The sequence below is a fragment of the Bufo bufo genome, chromosome 9 (genome assembly GCF_905171765.1).
Source record: "Bufo bufo chromosome 9, aBufBuf1.1, whole genome shotgun sequence".
Classification (NCBI taxonomy): Eukaryota; Metazoa; Chordata; class Amphibia; order Anura; family Bufonidae; genus Bufo; species Bufo bufo.
This window is the reverse complement of record NC_053397.1, coordinates 84,889,609-84,909,965: the sequence shown is the minus strand read 5'-3', so window position 1 is coordinate 84,909,965 and position 20,357 is coordinate 84,889,609. Positions and strand designations below refer to the sequence as shown.

The window sequence follows — 20,357 nt, the reverse complement described above, 5'->3', positions numbered from 1 at the left end:
CGGCGTAGGGGGGGCTCTCCTTACAACCCATAACAGACCTAAGGGCCCGGTATGCTCCTGAGGGCGGGACCCAGGCCGGATTTTTATTTAAAATCCGGCGGGGACTTCCCCCTCAGGATTCATAACAAACGCCGCACACGTGTAGAATTGGCGGGAATCCAAGTCGGATCTCCCGCCTCTTCTATGACGCGCTTGCTCTCCATCGCGGCAAGCCAGCTCGGCGCTGGCTCCCGCGATGGGGCTCGTATGTGCTCAATCTCGCCGAGAAATACGGCGAGATTGACACAAAATCGGGTTCACCTACTGTATTCAGCAGAAAACGCTATAGTTACCCCTTGTGGAAATGAAAAATTTGGGGCTAAAGCAACATTTTATAGGAAAAAAAATTATTTTTCATTTTCATCGCCAAGTTTTTCTAAATTCTATGAAACACCAGTTTCAAAATGCTCACTGCACCTCTCCATAAATTTCTTGAGGGGTGTAGTTTCCAAAATGGTGTCACTTTTTGGCAGTTTTCCCTGTAGACTTACTTCAGGGTCTCTTCAAATGTGACATGACGCCAGAAAACTATTCCAGCCAAATCTGTCATCCCAAAGCCAAATGGCACTCTTTCCCTTCTGAGCCCTACTGAGTGCCCAGAACTGCCTGCCAGATCCGGAAATCCGTATGCAAACGGATATCTTTTTTTTTCCTGTTACGGATCCAGTAGACTTATTCATTGAAATACTGGATCCGTCTTTCCGGTATCATACGTAAAAACGGATCCAGTATTTATTTTTTCACAGCTAGAAAGCACTGTGCATGCGCAGACCGGAAAACCAGATCCAGCGATCCGGTAATTTCTGGAACACTTGGTACCGGATCCGGCATTAATACATTTCAATGGAAAGTAATGCGGTAGTGTTCCGGGATTTTGGCCGTAAAAAATAAAAACGCAGCATGCTGCGGTATTTTGTCCGGTTAAATACTGAATGGATTCCTTTGCATTCAGAATGCATTGGGGCAAAACTGGGACAAAATACATTCCGTTCCGTTTAGTTGTGTTCCCATACCGGAGAGCAACATGTTGTAGTTTGCTTTCCGTCCTGAGATGCGGAGCAATAGAACAATAGAAATCGGATCCGTCCCCCATTGACTTTCAATGGAGTTCATGACGGATCCGTCCTGGCTATGTTACAGATAATACAACCGGATCCGTTCATAACGAATGCAGATATTTGTACTATCTGTAACGGAAGCGTTTTTGCTGAATTCTGCTGGATCCAAAAATGCTAGTGTGAAAGTAGCCTTAAAGGCTGTTTCTCTAAGATACAGTGAATATGTGAGCACTTTAAATAATACGTTTTAGGGCGCTGTTAAGTCACATTTAGGAATATCTCAGTGGTATTGACAGCAGTCTATGATAAACCGGGGAAGCAGAAAGACAAATATTTCTGCTGGCGTCTTCCTGGTGCAGCAAGCATCCCATTCTTCTCTCCCAATGCATTCCATCAGAAGGAGTAAGTTGTGTTTATCTGGAAGAAGGGAGGTCATTTGTTTCACCTTCACAGGCTGGCAGTCTGCGAGGGCAACGTTTTATCAGTACAAGAAAGGCTAATTATTAGAAAAAATATAATAAAAAATAAGACCTCTCTCTGCTGCCATCCTCCCACACGATGTGGTAGAACTATTTCTGCCTTACTGTTTATGTAAGCAGCTATGAGATAGAGTTAACGGAAGGAGCACAAAGGACCAAATTTAACCCATCACCAAACTTTTAGAAATGTGCAAATAAATGCTAAAAAACTGTATCTCATTCAGATTCTATCCTTTTCAATCATTTGTGTAGGTATTAAAGTGGTTGTCCTGGCACTGGAAATTGTGGGCATGCTGTGTGAGGAAAAAAACACTCCCCTCCTGGCAGTCCTGTTTTCTGTGGCATGTCTGTGACCGACTCCCTGCGTGTGCACGTGACCACTGAGACCATTTGTTGCCTTGCAGCCATGACGTGCAGGGAGTCTGCATGTCACACTTCTGTCCAGGACTCGCACAACATAATAAGCTATACACAATTTTCAGAGCCTTTTAGGCCCCTTTCACACGGGCGAGTTTTCCGCGCGGGTGAATGCGGGAGTTGAACGCATTGCACCCGCACTGAATCCGGACCCATTCATTTCTATGGGGCTGTGCACATGAGCGGTGATTTTCACGCATCACTTGTGCGTTGCGTAAAAAATCGCAGCATGCTCTATTTTATGCGTTTTTCACGCAACGCAGGCCCCATAGAAGTGAATGGGGCTGCGTGAAAAGTGCGGATGCGGTGCGATTTTCACGCACGGTTGCTAGGAGACGATCGGGATAGGGACCCGATCTTCATTATTTTCTCTTATAACATGGTTATAAGGGAAAATAATAGCATTCTGAAAACAGAATGCATAGATCAATAGGGCTTGAGGGGTTAAAATAATAATAATAATAATTTAACTCACCTTAATCCACTTGTTCGCGCAGCCCGCCTTCTCTTCTGTCTTCTTTCTTCAGGACCTGGGTAAAGGACCTGTGATGACGTCACTGCGCTCATCACATGGCCCGTCACATGATCCATCAACAATGGTAAAAGATCGTGTGATGGACCATGTGATGAGCGCAGTGACGTCACCACAGGTCCTTTACCTAGGTCCTGAAGAAAGAAGACAGAAGAGAAGCCGGGCTGCGCGAACAAGTGGATTAAGGTGAGTTAAATTATTTTAGATTTTTTTTTTTATCCCCTCCAGCCCTATTGTACTATGCATTCTGTATTCAGAATGCTGTTATTTTCTCTTATAACCATGTTATAAGGGAAAATAATACAATCTACACAACCCCGATCCCAAACCCGAACTTCTGTGAAGAAGTTCGGGTTTGGGTACCAAACATGCCGATTTTTCTCACGCGCGTGCACTCGCGCGGAAAAATCGCGCATTTTCCTGCAACGCACCCGCATCTTATCCGGGCAAAAAACATGACGCCCGTGTGAAAGAGGCCTAAACGTTAAGGGGTTTTCTCCTACTGTATTAGGAAATGCTCAGATAACAGGAGGTCCTCTGTTCAGCATCCCCATCTCTTGGCTAGAGCGGAGAGGGGTTAACCCATTCAGTTAAAGGAGAAGTATGTAATGCTCAAGTTCCTGTGCAGTAGCACTTAAAGGGGTTGTGTCACTTCAGCAAATGGCATTTATCATGTAGAGAAAGTTAATACAAGGCACTTACTGGTGTATTGTGGTTGTCCATATTGCCTGCTTTGCTGGCTAGATTCATTTTCCCCTCACATTTTACACTGCTTTTTTACATGGTTATGACCACCCTGCAATACAGCAGCGGCGGCCGTGCTTTCACACTATAGGAAAAAGGGAGAGTGCATAGTTCAGCAATTTTTCCTATAGTATGCAAGAACGGCCACCGCTGCTGGATTACAGGGTGGTCGTAACCATGGAAACCATCAGTGTATAATGTGATGGAAAATTATTCCAGCCAGCAAAGGAGGCAATATGGACAATCACAATACATTAGTAAGTGCCTTGTGTTAACTTTCTCTACGTGATAAATGCCATTTGCTGAAGTGACACAACTCCTTTAAGGTGCATTCAAAGGGCCGTTCACATGTGCTGAGCTCCACGTCAAGTCTGATGACAGTTTTCTTTGGCTGTCAATGTGTACACAACCCCTTCACAAGCAGCAAAAAAAATAAAAATATCTGGGAGTGCTACTTGCAGATTCCGTTTGGAAATATCAAGATTTTGGGTCCATTCACACGTCCGTGTGTGTTTTTCGGATCCGTGGATCCGCAAAACACTGACATCGGCGATGTGCGTTCCGCATTTTGCGGACCGCACATCGCCGGCACTTAATAGAAAATGCCTATTCTTGACTGCAATTGCGGACAAGAATAGGACATGTTCTATTTTTTTCGGGATCGGAATTGCGGACCCGGAAGTGCGGATCCGCAATTCCGGATCCGGGCAGCACATCTTGCTGTCCCATAGAAATTAATGGGTCCGCAATTCCGTTCCGCAAAATGCGGAGCAAAATTGCGGAAGTGTGAATGGACCCTTAGCCACAGTGAATGACAACATGGCTAATGCTGGTGTGAATGTTTGCACACACAGCTGCAAATCCAGTGCAAAAAGTGTCAGCTTCAGATGTCTGCTGCAGAAATACTCTTTAGGTTTATTGCCAACATGAGAATATATATCTTAAGGATCTAAAAGTAATAGCTTATCCTAGCGATGTCATTAAGTCTTAACGGATGGGAACGTGACAATACAGTACTTACCCACCAGTCTTTCTTTGCTTGGCTGCTGCAGCCTTTTAAAGCCTAGTAAATAGAAACTGGTTCCTGGTTCCAACTTTATTTCTCAACTTGAACAACACCTTTAAAAATGAAAAAGAAAAATTGATATTTATTTTCATATATATATATATATATTTATTAATATATATTTATTATGATTTCGACAGGGCAGCAAAATGTGTTTGCCCCGTTCCAGTTGTCACAGGGACTACAGCCATCCACATGTACACCTAAAGATCATTTCCACCCAAAACATGACTGTAGACTAGCAAAACAGTTATCAAAGTTTAGTTTCGTACAAAGATATTGCCATTTGTTTTGCTTGCTTTGTGCCAGCGGTCCTTGTCCTTCTCCTTTATTATGTTGCCTTTTTTTTTTTACTAGAATAATGTCTCTGATGATGTATATGCATTGGGAATTGCTTTATAGACATTTACCTCATTTACAAGTGTATAAAAAAGTGATTCTCCTCTTTGAGGTGAGCCATAAGGGTACAGCTACATGGCGACATTTCATGTAATGTTTGTTAAGGGTGTCGCAATGCAACATGCGACATGCTGAGACTGCAACGTGACAGTCGCAAAAAATCCAGACCTATTGTAAGTCACACACGACTCGCCTGTGTAAAATCACAGTTCTAAAATAGTCACTCGGCTTTTCTGCGTCTTGCTGTCGCGCCACATGTTGCCATGTAGCCGAGCCCTATGGCTATATATCTGTTTGTTTAATTGAAGCAACATAGATGCACAAAGAAAAAATAAAAGCTAAAGCAGCTGAATAATGGCATGCTTAGCTGATATCCTGTAACATTTCACACAAACTGACACCCTGGACATAGCCACAACGCGGAAGGAATCATGGATGTACAACACGGCATCAGTTTCCCTCTCTCTGTCTTGGAGCCGTCAATGAGCTAGATCCCTGTTCCGGAGCTACATTTGTGCCTCTCTAGTTCATCCAAGCGTGGTCACTCCTGTCATATGCTTGTATGATTGCTCCCCCTCAGCATGCATCCCATAACCAGCCAAACGAGGCTTTACATGGCTGGCCCGCGCCTGACACAAGACTCGCTCCAGTGCAGTTGCTGATATGTTAACTAGAGTGTGTCTGATAATGCAGACATCCGCATGTTCATGCGCTTCTACTGTCTGCGACTGAGAAGGAGTTAACCCAAGGTCTCCTAACCCCGGGAGTTCAGCTGAACGCTGCTGTATATCAGCAAGGTTAAAAGCAGTGTCTTGATTTTTTTTTTTTTTAGCATACTCCAATAATCATTCGTAACATTTCACATTCATGGCGTGATATTCTGCAGAATGTATTGCCATTCACAGAGTGTAAGCTAAGGCTTCATTCACACGGCAGTGAATAAAAACTTCAGTTAAAAATGGACACGCTGTCAGTTTTTCTTGGAAATTTTTTTCCCATTTGTGCATTCCATTTTCTGGCCTTCTGTCCGTTTTTAATGGCCTTTTGCATCCGTTAAAAATGGCCATGAAAAATGGATGAATTTCATTGGCTTTTTTTTATTTTTTTTTATTAAGATCCCAACTCCTGCAGTGCCCTCAGTAAACATAATGTTCCCCATAGTGGCCCCCCATCTGTAATAATGTCCCCCATAGTAGCCCCAATCTCTAATAATGTCTCCCATAGTGGCCCTCAGTAGTTAGGGGCCACTATGGGGGGCATTATATCTGTAATAATATGCCTCATATGACACCCATCTGTAATAATGTCCCCCATAGTGGCCCCAATCTGTAATAATATGCCTCATAGTGGCACCCATCTGTAATAATGTCCTCCATAGTGGGCCCTAGCTCAATAACTACATCTAAGACTCTACAGGCATCAGTTAGCATGTTAAATGTTCATGACAGTACAACTAGAAAAGACTGAACAGGTATGGCTGTTTGGAAGGGTTGCCAGGTGAAACCTCCTCTTTCTAAAAAGAACATGGCAGCATAGCTTATTTTTTGCAACGTTGTATCTGAACAACCTCTAAGACTTCTGTAACAATGCTCTTTGGACAGATGAGGCTATGCTGGGCCATAATGCACAGCACCAAGTGCGGCAAAAACCAAACAAAGCATATCAACACAAAAAACTCATACTAAGTGTCAAGTATGGTGGTGATTTGGACTAGTTTTTCAGCGACAGAACTTGTGCACCTTGTAATCATTTAGTCTACCGTGATCTCCTCTGAATACCAAATTATTCTAGAGTCAAATGTGAGGCCATCTATCCAGTAGCTAAAGTTTGACCGAAACTGGGTCATGCAACAAGACAATGATCCCAAGCAGACCGACCAGCAGCACACAGCAGAATGAACGGATCTGTTTGTATTATCTGTAACATAGCCAAGACGGATCTGTCATGAACTCCATTGAAAGTCAATGGGAGACGGATCCGTTTTCTATTGTGCCAGATCGTGTCAGAGAAAACGGATCCGTCCACATTGACTTACATTGTGCGCCAGGACAGATCTGTTTGGCTCAGTTTCGTCAAGCGGACAGCAAAACGCTGCAGGCAGGGTTTTAGTGTCCGCCTCCAGAGCGGAATGGAGACAGAACGGAGACAGAACTGATGCATTCTGAGCGGATCCTTTTCCATTCAGAATGCATTAGGGCAAAACTGATCCGTTTTGGACCGCTTGTGAGAGCCCATGACGGATCTCACAAACGGAAAGCCAAAACGCCAGTGTGAAAGTAGCCTTAGGCGACAGCATACCCCATTCAATTCATTGCATCGGGGGAAGACAATTATGCATTACTAAACAGGGCATTTAGGACTGGGTGTACAGATTACATTTAAGGTCAGAAAAGGCACCCATCAGTTTACATTACATGAACAGAGCAGTCTTTTTAGCTGAAGAATTAACATGTCAATGTTATTAGGTCACAGTTCTGTACAGTGGAGCTGATTGTGCTCCATAATCAGTAAAACACACGTGGCGGGGTGACCTCTGTCTCAAAGATATGACGGCATTCTAGTGTTGCTTGTGGTAAGGTCATAATAAGAACTTTGCTCTAAGAACAGGACATGTACATCTGCTCTTAAAGCAGCTTTCAACACCTTTACCCTCCACATTAAAGTCTTGTTGTCCACTTCTGAAATAAAATATTTCTTCATTCGTGCTTGCCCCGTCTGCCTCCAGCTCCGATAAATCCTGTGCTGTGGTCAGTTCTGATATTATTCTACTTATTATCTGTGAAGATTAAAGAGTGTAATGGGATCTCCTGTCTGGAGGGCTGTCCTCAGTTCTGATGAAAATTCCATTTGCTGCCTTGGAGGCGCTCATCGTATTAGAAACTGTCCACATTTCCACAGACAGTTTTACATCAGCTAATTTCAGTAAATCTCAATATTTCATGTGATATTTATCTGAATGTTTTTCCCCCTTCTGCTCTCTGTGCATCTTGTGATGAAATTGGTGGAAATAGAACTTTTTTGTAAGTTTCAGATAAAAGGAATGTTCTCAATGAGTTCATTGATCTCCTGGTAAAGTTGTTTCTGAGAGCTGGAGAATCAGTATCAATACAAAGGCACCAAGGCCTGACTGGGCTTAAAGAGGACCTTTCACCGATTCTTACCCTATGAACTAAGTATACATACATGTGGAGCGGCGCCCGGGGATCTCTCTGCACTTACTATTATCCCCGGGCGCCGCTCCGTTCTCCTGCTATGTCCTCCGGTATCTCCGTTCCCTAAGTTATGGTAGTCGGAGTCTGCCCTAGAGCTGGCCAATCGCATTGCAGAGCTCACAGCCTGGGAGAAAATAACCTCCCAGGCTGTGAGCTCTGCGCTGCGATTGGCCAGCGCTAGGGCAGACTCCGCCTACCATAACTTAGGGACTGGTATCTCCGCCTACTATAACTTAGTGAGCGGAGATACCGGAGGGCATAGCAGGAGAACGGAGCGGCGCCCGGGGATAATAGTAAGTGCAGTGAGATCCCCGGGCGCCGCTCTACATATCTGTATAGTTAGTTCATAGGGTAAGAATCGGTGAAAGGTCCTCTTTAAAAATCTACCTTGGCATACAAACCCCACCCGTCTACTACATACAGTGTAATCTCTCCCTGACCCATATCGTGAGAAAAAAGTGCTGTGGCAAATTTGGCTTCACTTGGTCACTTCCCTCACTACTCACTTAAATATGTAAACCACATCAATCAATACAAGAAGGAAAATAAAAGTTGAACATAGAAACAATCACACAGGGGCAGTCATTACCTACCCAATACCAGCATATACCATGATAAAGCTCAAACTATGTCCCCAGAAGTGCCAGCTACCACAGTGCAGCATACAATATATACCACAGTGCAGTATGAAATACCTCTCCAGCATATCCAAAAAAATATCACAGTGCAGCACAGAATATCTCTCCAGCATATCCAATAAATACCACAGTGCAGCACAAAATACCTCTCCAGCATATCCAATAAATACCACAGTGCAGCACAAAATACCTCTCCAGCATATTCAATAAATACCACAGTGCAGCACAAAATACCGCACCAAGGCGTGTGAATATAATGGTCATATATGTAAAGTGATTACAATATTAGAGTGAAAGATACCTCATTACCTTGTCAAATTTAATTTATTACTTACATCTCTGCTCTTTCTGAGCTCAGTAGCCAGGTGCACAGTGTTATCTGACAGCTATCTATGTATACACACTTATTATACAAGGAAGGCTGTAAATCACTGATCAGACTGCCCACTTGGCTAATGAGCTCAGAAAATTAAATGAATAAATGACAAGTTTTGTTGAATTATATCCCATAATTTGTATATAAATCTGCTCAGCTCCTTCTGCTCTATAATATGCTGCCTGTAGACTGCACTGCATTTCTTGGTGACAAGTTTCCTTTCATAAGGAGCCATGCTAAGTTCTGAGAGCATTTTTCTTCAAACTCTGTATGTACATTTTCTCCCCTAGAAGCAATGTCTTTGTACATATGGATGCCAACAGAGGCAGTACAGCTACACATATAAGCAGCCGCACAGCTTCTGTAAGTGTACATGAGCCCTGGAATGAAACCTTCATTTAAGAATAATCTCTAGTATTAGTTATTGCATATACACATTTATTGATCAGTTTGTCATTGCCGTTTTTGTGCCAATGTCAGTGAGCTTCCTGGATGACGATCACTGCTTAGTACATAGCAATGAAATTTTTCTTTGTATTCAGGATTTATTTACACTTTTGCATAGTGTACAGAATGAATCAAAAAGAACAGTGACATAGGTGTCTTGAAATCCTCCCCGGTTATCTCTAGTATAATCAGGAAATCGTACACCAGGAATTGCAGTTATAACCTAAATTCAAAATAGAGGGAAAAAGGAATTCCTTGTTACATCTTCTTCCAGCGAACCACAAAGGGGAAAATATTTCTCTATATAAAATCTTCCAAGTTTCAGAAATTTGCAGTTGTGGTATTCTGAGATTTGAAGAAAGTTGTGTTAGGGCAGGAAATGGTATATATCTTCAAAAAATAACCATTACTCACCCATCAAATTCCTTACCTTTCTTGCAGTCTTGAAGTGATCATAACCACTGCAGCCTCAGAGATGATGCTTGCAAGTGATTGGCAATTTTGTACCATTTCCTGCTCATTGGCAACTTCCAGCATTTTCGCCGGACAGAATAGCACAGTCCACCACACTACTGTATCTGGCAAAAATGTTAGAATAGAACAAAAAGTAGGTCAAACGGAGTCCAAAGATTAATTATTTGAACTTTTTTTCCCCCCATTAAAGTCAATGTACCCATAGTGGTGTGCATTTCAATACCTTTTTTAAATATAAAGACATATACCCCCGACAGAAACCCCTGAGGCAAGCGAAAGCTCTATATGAAATGAATGCAGCCTCAGGTTGAAGCTGGCCATACACGTGAGAATAAAGTCTGCTGAGATGGCTGGTTTCAGTCATTTCAGGCGATTATGGTTTGAAAAAATAGTGCAACCAATCACTTAAACATTTCGACATTTGTTGGCTGAAGATTCATGTGTATGACATGATTGGGTGAACTTGGCCAATCATTTGCCATTGTGCTAAAGAGAAAAAAAAAAAAAAAAAAGACCCTGATTCTATGGTCGGTCAGTTTAGTCTGGCATGTTACTGGTTGAATTATTGATAAGAACAACCCCATGGCAGGTTTAAAGAGGTTTTCCAGTTTGTATTGGCCTTAAAATAACCATTTATGAAGGTAGCTGTAATTCTGAAATGTATTTCTTTTATGTTTATTGCTTCTATATTCTGTTCAGGGCTGTGGTCACATGACCATGTCCATGCAGCTCGCTCTTTTTTTCTTGTGGTGTTAGTCCATGGACGTGTCAAAGCAGAAACGGCATCAGTGATAGGGAAGTGTCTATGTGACTGAACGGGTGGGAGGAGCTATAAACTAGCCAGGTGTTGTTAGGAGCGCGGCTGGAGCTGTGGCAGAGGAAGGAGAAGTGCATCATGGGTTTGGTTGGATACAGCAACAGGAAGTTCTAGATACGGGATGTAAGAAACAAGTGATTGGTTCACATGGTGAAAACGGGTCAGGAGAGTCCAAACGGAAAAAAAATAGTGGGAATGATGTACATGAGCATATCTCTTAAAGACTATGTACACCTTTGGTGGCTATTTTTTTTATTATTGCATTTTACTCATTTTGAATTAAAAATCATTTTTAAATTGGTCTTTATTAAAAATGATGAGTCATTTTCCCTGCACCACTTTGAGTTTATCTACTAGCAGGATCTGTATTTTCTCTCTTTTTCATCAGGCAGGGAGCTGAGGAGCTCCTTATCTGTGATCTCTGAACTTATAAACACTCATTAAAATTGAATTCTTATCCTGCTGATAAGAATGTGGCTAAGGGTCCCTTCACACGTCCGTAGTGTATTGCGGATCCGCAATACACCTGGCCGGCACCCCCATAGAACTGCCTATTCTTGTCCGCGGGGCGCTCTCTGGAAATGCAGATGCGGACAGCACACTGTGTGCGCTGTCCGCATCCATTCCTGCCCCATAGAGAATGAATGGGTCTGCACCTGTTCCGCAATAGGATGCGGACCCATTCTTCAGACGTGTGAATGGATCCTTAAAGAAGTGTTTATGACCTCTTACAGGTTAGATGTCCAGCACAAAGTGAAAGTACCAGTCACACAGCTAGAAAAACAGTTAACCCTTTGTGACAGAACTGCTCAATATTTTCAATAAAGACCTATTGAAAAAAAATTTTTTTGCCCAAGATGAGTCAAATGCAATCATAAAAAAATTGTCTCCAAAGGTGTACATAGCCTTTAAATAGCATAGTAATTCCAGAAACTCCTTTAAGTTTACTCTGTCTACTTTTTAGACAGGGTTAGTAAATGTCCCTCATTCTGTCTGTAAAATTCTCTGAAAAATGTATATATTATTCAGACCACAAGATTTCACCCATGTGGATGATGTCCAGGAGTAAACTCTTTCAGTGGAAAGCCTACTGTATCCCTATAATGATAGGACTGTGGTATGTTAGGGCACACTTCTAGAAATAGATATGACTGTATTAATATTATCTCTCATTAATTGACATAATCGTACATTAATAAGGGGTTAATGGTAGTTGAGCTAATGAGTGACTGATGTTGTATTGTCACCAGAAGACAGCTGGTTGGGCAGTGGTGACAGTGTGTGACAGAGTGCAGTCATATCCCAAGAGAGAGCGTTCTGCAGCATAGGCTCACCTCCCGTTATCACGACCCTTTCCAGATGCTCCCCACCGCCTCCTGGTTCTCCATCGTTTGGCAATCAGCCCTAACGAGCTCTCCTGGGAGCTCTCAGGCCTCACGACTAGCCATATTTAGTGGGGTTAAATGAACTCGGCTAGCCAGGGCCCTGCATCCCATCACAGGCCCAATTATCCGTGTTCTGTAGCCAAAAGAATCCATACAGCATTTCAGAGAAATGACATAGATCTTAGGCTTTGCAGTTTAATGTACTTCATGGTTAGGTCTTTGAGGCGGTATCCCATTTATCCTTACATTTTATATTATTATAGCCTTAATCAGGTTTTTTAAACGTCTATGTAAGAATGCTAATATTTTTGGGGGTAGCATTTATGACTATTATTATTATTGATTACCCTGCTGAACCAGTCCAGGAAGCGCTGGATCTTCTGCGTCTTAAATTATAAGCACACTTAAAAGCGACTTGTAATGCATTTATTCATTTGATCATCTCATATTCCATCTTATTTCTTGAAATTGCAGCAGGAGTTGAAGGTGATTTGCTTTTTATGGAAACAGCGCTTGGTTTATCGTACTAGTTATTCAAGTTGAACTGGTATATTTGACTCTTTTTGATAAATATGTATCGTTTTGGTAAAATAACGGACCCTGTTTTCTATATTTCAGTTAACAGCCTGTGTTCATGCCTCTGCCTCTCTTCTGTACCCCATGTATTGGCAGCACATTTACATCCCTGTTCTTCCTCCACATTTGCTAGACTACTGTTGGTAAGTGGCTTGGTATCACTAACTTGTAGCTTATGTACCTTATGATAAAGAAGTTGAATCATGGCATTAACTTCCCATGTTGGTGACGGATTATTCTGCAATTCATTATAACACACAATGGAATTAATTTGTTAAAGGGGTATTCTCCGCACATAATGCTAGGTTATATCTTGTGATCAGTGAGGGTCCGATCTATCATCATTATTGTTATTATTAAAGCGCCATCCATTCCATACCGCTGTACATATGAAAAGCGGTATACATACCAGTTACAAGCTTGTACAGAAGGAGAGAGGGCCCTGCCCGTGAGGGCTTACAATGTACAAGATCTATGGGACCTCCACAGGAAACAACAACACGGCTCCATACCATCCAGAAACCTTGACATAGCTGCAGCACTGAAATAGCTCTTCTGCCCATTGATTCTGAGGATTGGTGGAGGACCAGGCAGTTGGATCCCCACCAGTCTACTAGCCATATGCCATCACTTATATTGGGGAAAAACACCTTTTAAAGATCAAAAGAATGTCAAAGAAAAACCTCTGTTTAAAAGGTGCCCAGTAACTTATGGGGCATTTTGGCTGGCATCGTTTGCACTATTCTGGCACTCTTGAGGGTTATGGAGGCACTATGGCTGGCACTTTTTGATGTATTAATAATAATGTATTTTGCCACTTCTGATTTGGAATGTTACAACTCCTGTCCTGTTTATTAATCTTTGGGTGTTGGGGTCCACCAGCTAGAACATAGTGATCCTTGGACCTCACTAATGGTTGACATCTGTGCCTCAAATAAACATTTAAAGGAGTTATCTAGTAAAAGATATTTATGATTTGATCTCAGGATAGGTCATCAGTATCAGATCTGCAGGATTGCTACACCCAGGACCTCCAGCCAATCAACTGTTAGAAGAGGCCTTGAGCGCTGCAGCCTCTTCCTAGGCCAGTGACATCAGTGTATATCAGCCATGTGGCCCAGTTGCAGCTCAGCCCCATTCAAGTTAGAGCTCATTCAGACGGCCGTATGCTGTCCGCCAAAAATGCGGATCCGTTTTTTTTTTGCGGACAGTTCAGCATGTCCAAAAAAAAAAGAAAAGGATGGCATTTAGGGCTGCACGATAAATCGAAAAAATAATCGAATCGCGATAATCTGCAAATGCGATATGGCGATTTGGCCGACCCGAAAATGCCGCGATTATATATGAAGGGGCCCCGCGCACATAACTGGCTTTGCGTGTAAAGTATTTTTCTAGTGTGTGAAACAATCTCTCTCCTATTGATAACAGGTCCAGCCTCTGTACTCACTTTCACAATGAATGCACTGCAGCTAACGGCAGCGAGCGGGCCGGCCGGCGCGTGACTGACGTCACTTAGTAACGCTCCTGCTTCCTGAAGTGGGAGGAGCGTTACTAAGTGACGTTAGTCACGCGCCGGCCGGCCAGCTCGCTGCCGCTCGATGCAGTGCATTCATAGTGACAGTGAGTAACAGGCTGGCCATGTTATCAATAGGAGAGAGATTGTTTTACACACTAGTAAAATACTTAACACAAAGCCAGTTATGTGCGCAGTTTAGGACACATGAGGGGACACATAGGGCCATGAGGGGAACCAGCATAAGATGCTATATGTCTTATGCTGGCCCCCCTCATGGCCCTATGTGTCATAGCACACATCCCCTATAACAGCGTCCTCCACAGATCCCCCATAACAGCGTCTTCCACATAGTACATAAGGCCGAAAAAAGACATTTGTCCATCCAGTTCGGCCTGTTCTCCTGCAAGTTGATCCAGAGGAAGGCAAAAAAAACCTGTGAGGTAGAAGCCAATTTTTCCCACTTTAGGGGAATAAAAAATTCCTTCCCGACTCCAATCAGGCAATCAGAATAACTCCCTGAATCAACGAGCAGTTGCCTGACACAGTTTTTTTTAGCTTAGTTTGCTGTTTAATAAAATTCCTAGATCCTTTTCCATGTCAGTGTTACCGAGTGTTTTACCATTTAGTATGTCCGGGTGACTTCCATTATTCCTTCCCATGTGCATAACTTTACATTTGTCAGTGTTAAACCTCATCTGCCACTTATCTGCCCAAGCCTCCAATCTATCCAGATCCCTCTGTAGCTGTATATTGTCCTCTTCAGTGTTAATTACTTTACACAGTTTAGTGTCATCTGCGAAAATTTATATTTTACTATGCAAGTCTCCTACAAGATCATTAATAAATATATTGAAGAGAATAGGGCCCAATACTGACCCCTGAGGTACTCCACTAGTGACAGTGACCCAATCTGAGTGTGTACCGTTACTAACCACCCTCTGTTTTCTATCCCTCAGCCAGTTACTTACCCACATACAGACATTTTCTCCCAGTCCGAGCATTCTCATTTTATTTACTAACCTTTTATGTGGTACAGTGTCAAATGCTTTGGAGAAGTCCATATACACTCACCTAAAGAATTATTAGGAACACCTGTTCTATTTTTCATTAATGCAATTATCTAGTCAACCAATCACATGACAGTTGCTTCAATGCATTTAGGGGGTGCTCCTGGTCAAGACAATCTCCTGAACTCCAAACTGAATGTCAGAATGGGAAAGAAAGGTGATTTAAGCAATTTTGAGCGTGGCATGGTTGTTGGTGCCAGACGGGCCGGTCTAAGTATTTCACAATCTGCTCAGTTACTGGGATTTTCACGCACAACCATTTCTAGGGTTTACAAAGAATGGTGTTAAAAGGGAAAAACATCCAGTATGCGGCAGTCCTGTGGGCAAAAATGCCTTGTGGATGCTAGAGGTCAGAGGAGAATGGGCCGACTGATTCAAGCTGATAGAAGAGCAACGTTGACTGAAATAACCACTCGTTACAACCGAGGTATGCAGCAAAGCATTTGTGAAGCCACAACACGCACAACCTCGAGGCCGATGGGCTACAACTGCAGAAGACCCCACCGGGTACCACTCATCTCCACTACAAATAGGAAAAAGAGGCTACAATTTGCACGAGCTCACCAAAATTGGACTGTTGAAGATTGGAAAAATGTTGCCTGGTCTGATGAGTCTCGATTTCTGTTGAGACATTCAAATGGTAGAGTCCGAATTTGGCGTAAACAGAATGAGAACATGTATCCATCCTCTGATGGCTACTTCCAGCAGGATAATGCACCATGTCACAAAGCTCGAATCATTTCAAATTGGTTTCTTGACCATGACAATGAGTTCACTGTACTAAAATGGCCCCCACAGTCACCAGATCTCAACCCAATAGAGCATCTTTGGGATGTGGTGGAATGGGAGCTTCGTGCCCTGGATGTGCATCCCTCAAATCTCCATCAACTGCAAGATGCTATCCTATCAATATGGGCCAACATTTCTAAAGAATGCTATCAGCACCTTGTTGAATCAATGCCACGTAGAATTAAGGCAGTTCTGAAGGCAAAAGGGGGTCCAACACCGTATTAGTATGGTGTTCCTAATAATTCTTTAGGTGAGTGTATATACGGCCATGTCCTGATTTTCACTGACAAGTATAGGACATGTTTCATTTTTTTGCTAAGCCGTGCAATGGAAGAATAGGGTCCCATAGAAATGAATGGGACAGCATCTAATCCGCGAAAAAAAGGATCCGCATTTCAGTGGACAGCATACGACCGTCTGAATGAGCCCTTAATAGTGTTGAGCTGCAATACCAAGCACTGCCACTATACAATGTACAGCGCTGTGCTTGGAAAGCTTCCAGAAGCCTGCATCACTCACCAGAGCTCCAGTGAGCGCAGCGACTCCCTGAAACAGCTGATCGGCGGGGGTACCCGGACTCGAAGCCCCGCTGATGTGATAATGATGACCTATCCTGAGGATAAGTCATCATTATCTTTTCCAGGATAACCCGTTGAACTTACATTATCTTTTCTTTTGATTCCAGTAGAACATTAAAATGAATCACCATAGGAGTCAGTAAAGTTGCTAAACCCGAGATTGGCGCAGCCAGAGGGAATCTTGTGCAGTGTATGAGAACTTTGGTCAAAATTGCCTCCCTGCGCCTCTCCAACAGCTGGGGGGCGCCTCACAGTCTGAGAAGCGCTGCTTTAGTACATAATTAGTGTTTTTGTGAAACTCTGCTGTCTATGCGCTTCTGTGTTTACTGATGGTCTTTGATCCCTCAGAAGACACAGCAGCATGGTGGCAAAGCTTGTAGGGTGTTACAGTCTTCTATTTACCGCTCTGTCCATGGGCATCTCCTTAGGATACCAAAAAGAAATTAATGGTTTACATCCCTGCAAGTATCTCCGTAGTGAGGAAGTAATACAGATCTGGAACACAGCGTACATTAGGAAGTTATACTCCTTATGATTACAAAGTAGAACCTTGAAGGGTACGTGCTGCTCCACAAAAATCACATGCAGATGCACTTTTTGTTTTTCATGAGTTTGTCACAGTCGACAACTTGTTGACTAGAAACCATCTTAGGAACATTGGGCAAGAATTATGAGACTAAAAGAAAAATGTTATTTGTTGACCATAGCAACCAATCAGCACAGCTTTCATTTCCTACTGTGCTCTTGAATTACAAAAGCTGTGCTGTGTTTAGTTCCTTTAGATGGTTTCATAAACTTGCCAGTGCCCTAGAACGGCGAGTGGAGGCTGATTCTATTTCAAACCACAACAAAAGTAAATACCTAGAATGGAATTTACCAACGCACTTGCGCCAATTTTCTGTCATCAAAAAGTAGCGAAATTTGCTGAAATCCACAGTTGCGCAAACAAAAATTTTGACTGGTTGTTTGTAGGCTGTTACCATGGAGATGGATCAGTTTTCATAAGAGATACAAATGAAGACGGTTTGCATAGTAGCTTCATTTTTGAAGTGCAGAGAACACAGGGTACTGAACATAACAGGACTGGTCATGGCGCTGGTGGGGATGAAAAAAAATCACATTTTCACTGAAGCAGCCTGCATGACCTTCAATCTAAGGCCTCTTTCACACGGGCGTCATGTTTTTGGGCCGGATAAGATGCGGGTGCGTCGCGGGAAAATGCGTGATTTTTCCGCGCGAGTGCAAAACATTGTAATGCGTTTTGCACGCGCGTGAGAAAAATCGGCATGTTTGGTACCCAAACCCGAACTTCTTCACAGAAGTTTGGGTTTGGGTTAGGTGTTGTGTAGACTGTATTATTTTCCCTTATAACATGGTTATAAGGGAAAATAATAGCATTCTTAATACAGAATGCATAGTACAAAAGGACTGAAGGGGTTAAAAAAATTTTTTTTTAAATTTAACTCGCCTTAATCCACTTGTTCGCGCAGCCGACATCTCTTCTGTCACTGCGTTCATCACATGGTCCATCACATGATCTTTTACCATGGTGATGGATCATGTGACGGACCACGTGATGAGCGTAGGGACGTCACCACAGGTCCTTTTCCTGTGCACAGCAAAGAAGAAGACAGAAGAGAAGCCGGACTGCGCGAACAAGTGGATTAAGGTGAGTTAAATTATTTTTTATTTATTTTTTAACCCCTCCAGCCCTATTGTACTATGCATTATGTATTAACCACCTCCGGACCGCCTAACGCAGGATCGCGTTCCGGAGGTGGCAGCCCTGCGCAGAGTCACGCATATATGCGTCATCTCGCGATGGGCGAGATTTCCTGTGAACGCGCGCACACAGGCGCGCGCGCTCACAGGAACGGAAGGTAAGAGAGTTGATCTCCAGCCTGCCAGCGGCGATCGTTCGCTGGCAGGCTGGAGATGTGTTTTTTTTAACCCCTAACAGGTATATTAGACGCTGTTTTGATAACAGCGTCTAATATACCTGCTACCTGGTCCTCTGGTGGTCCCATTTGTTTGGATCGACCACCAGAGGACACAGGTAGCTCAGTAAAGTCCCACCAAGCACCACTACACTACACTACACCCCCCCCCCCCGTCACTTATTAACCCCTTATTAGCCCCTGATCACCCCTGATCACCCCATATAGACTCCCTGATCACCCCCCTGTCATTGCTTACCCCCCTGTCATTGATTACCCCCCTGTAAAGCTCCATTCAGATGTCCGCATGATTTTTACGGATCCACTGATAGATGGATCAGATCCGCAAAACGCATCCGGACGTCTGAATGAAGCCTTACAGGGGCGTGATCAATGACTGTGGTTATCACCCCATATAGACTCCCTGATCACCCCCCCTGTCATTGATTACACCCCTGTCATTGATCAACCCCCTGTAAAGCTCCATTCAGACGTCCGCATGATTTTTACGGATGCACTGATAGATGGATCCGATCCTCAAAACGCATCCGGACGTCTGAATGAAGCCTTACAGGGGCATGATCAATGACTGTGGTGATCACCCCATATAGACTCCCTGATCACCCCCCTGTAAAGCTCCATTCAGATGTCCGCATGATTTTTACGGATGCACTGATAGATGGATCCGATCCGCAAAACGCATCCGGACGTCTGAATGAAGCCTTACAGGGGCATGATCAATGACTGTGGTGATCACCCCATATAGACTCCCTGATCACCCCCCTGTAAAGCTCCATTCAGATGTCCGCATGATTTTTACGGATGCACTGATAGATGGATCCGATCCTCAAAACGCATCCGGACGTCTGAATGAAGCCTTACAGGGGCATGATCAATGACTGTGGTGATCACCCCATATAGACTCCCTGATCACCCCCCTGTAAAGCTCCATTCAGATGTCCGCATGATTTTTACGGATGCACTGATAGATGGATCCGATCTGCAAAACGCATCCGGACGTCTGAATGAAGCCTTACAGGGGCATGATCAATGACTGTGGTGATCACCCCATATAGACTCCCTGATCACCCCCCTGTCATTGATCACCCCCCTGTAAAGCTCCATTCAGATGTCCGCATGATTTTTACGGATGCACTGATAGATGGATCCGATCCGCAAAACGCATCCGGACGTCTGAATGAAGCCTTACAGGGGCATGATCAATGACTGTGGTGATCACCCCATATAGACTCCCTGATCACCCCCCTGTCATTGATCACCCCCCTGTAAAGCTCCATTCAGATGTCCGCATGATTTTTACGGATGCACTGATAGATGGATCCGATCCGCAAAACGCATCCGGACGTCTGAATGAAGCCTTACAGGGGCATGATCAATGACTGTGGTGATCACCCCATATAGACTCCCTGATCACCCCCCTGTCATTGATTACCCCCCTGTAAAGCTCCATTCAGATGTCCGCATGATTTTTACGGATGCACTGATAGATGGATCGGATCCGCAAAACGCATCCGGACGTCTGAATGAAGCCTTACAGGGGCGTGATCAATGACTGTGGTGATCACCCCATATAGACTCCCTGATCACCCCCCTGTCATTGATCAACCCCCCTGTCATTGATCAACCCCCCTGTCATTGATCACCCCCCCTGTCATTGATCACCCCCCTGTCATTGATCCCCCCCCCCCCCCCTCTGTAAGGCTCCATTCAGATATTTTTTTGGCCCAAGTTAGCAGAATTTTATTTTTTTTTTCTTACAAAGTCTCATATTCCACTAACTTGTGTCAAAA

General features: G+C 43.5%; 1 protein-coding gene across 6 annotated transcripts in view; it reads left to right on the top strand.

The window, feature by feature from the left end:
- The window catches only part of DENND1B (DENN domain containing 1B), a 197,947-nt gene that overhangs the window by 95,380 nt on the left and 82,210 nt on the right, over positions 1 to 20,357 (top strand). For all 6 annotated transcript variants that reach the window (XM_040406712.1, XM_040406709.1, XM_040406711.1 and 3 more), the window contains one exon: positions 12,702 to 12,802. In XM_040406712.1, coding sequence (XP_040262646.1) covers positions 12,702 to 12,802 — 101 coding nt within the window. The remainder of the gene's footprint in view (positions 1 to 12,701; positions 12,803 to 20,357) is intronic.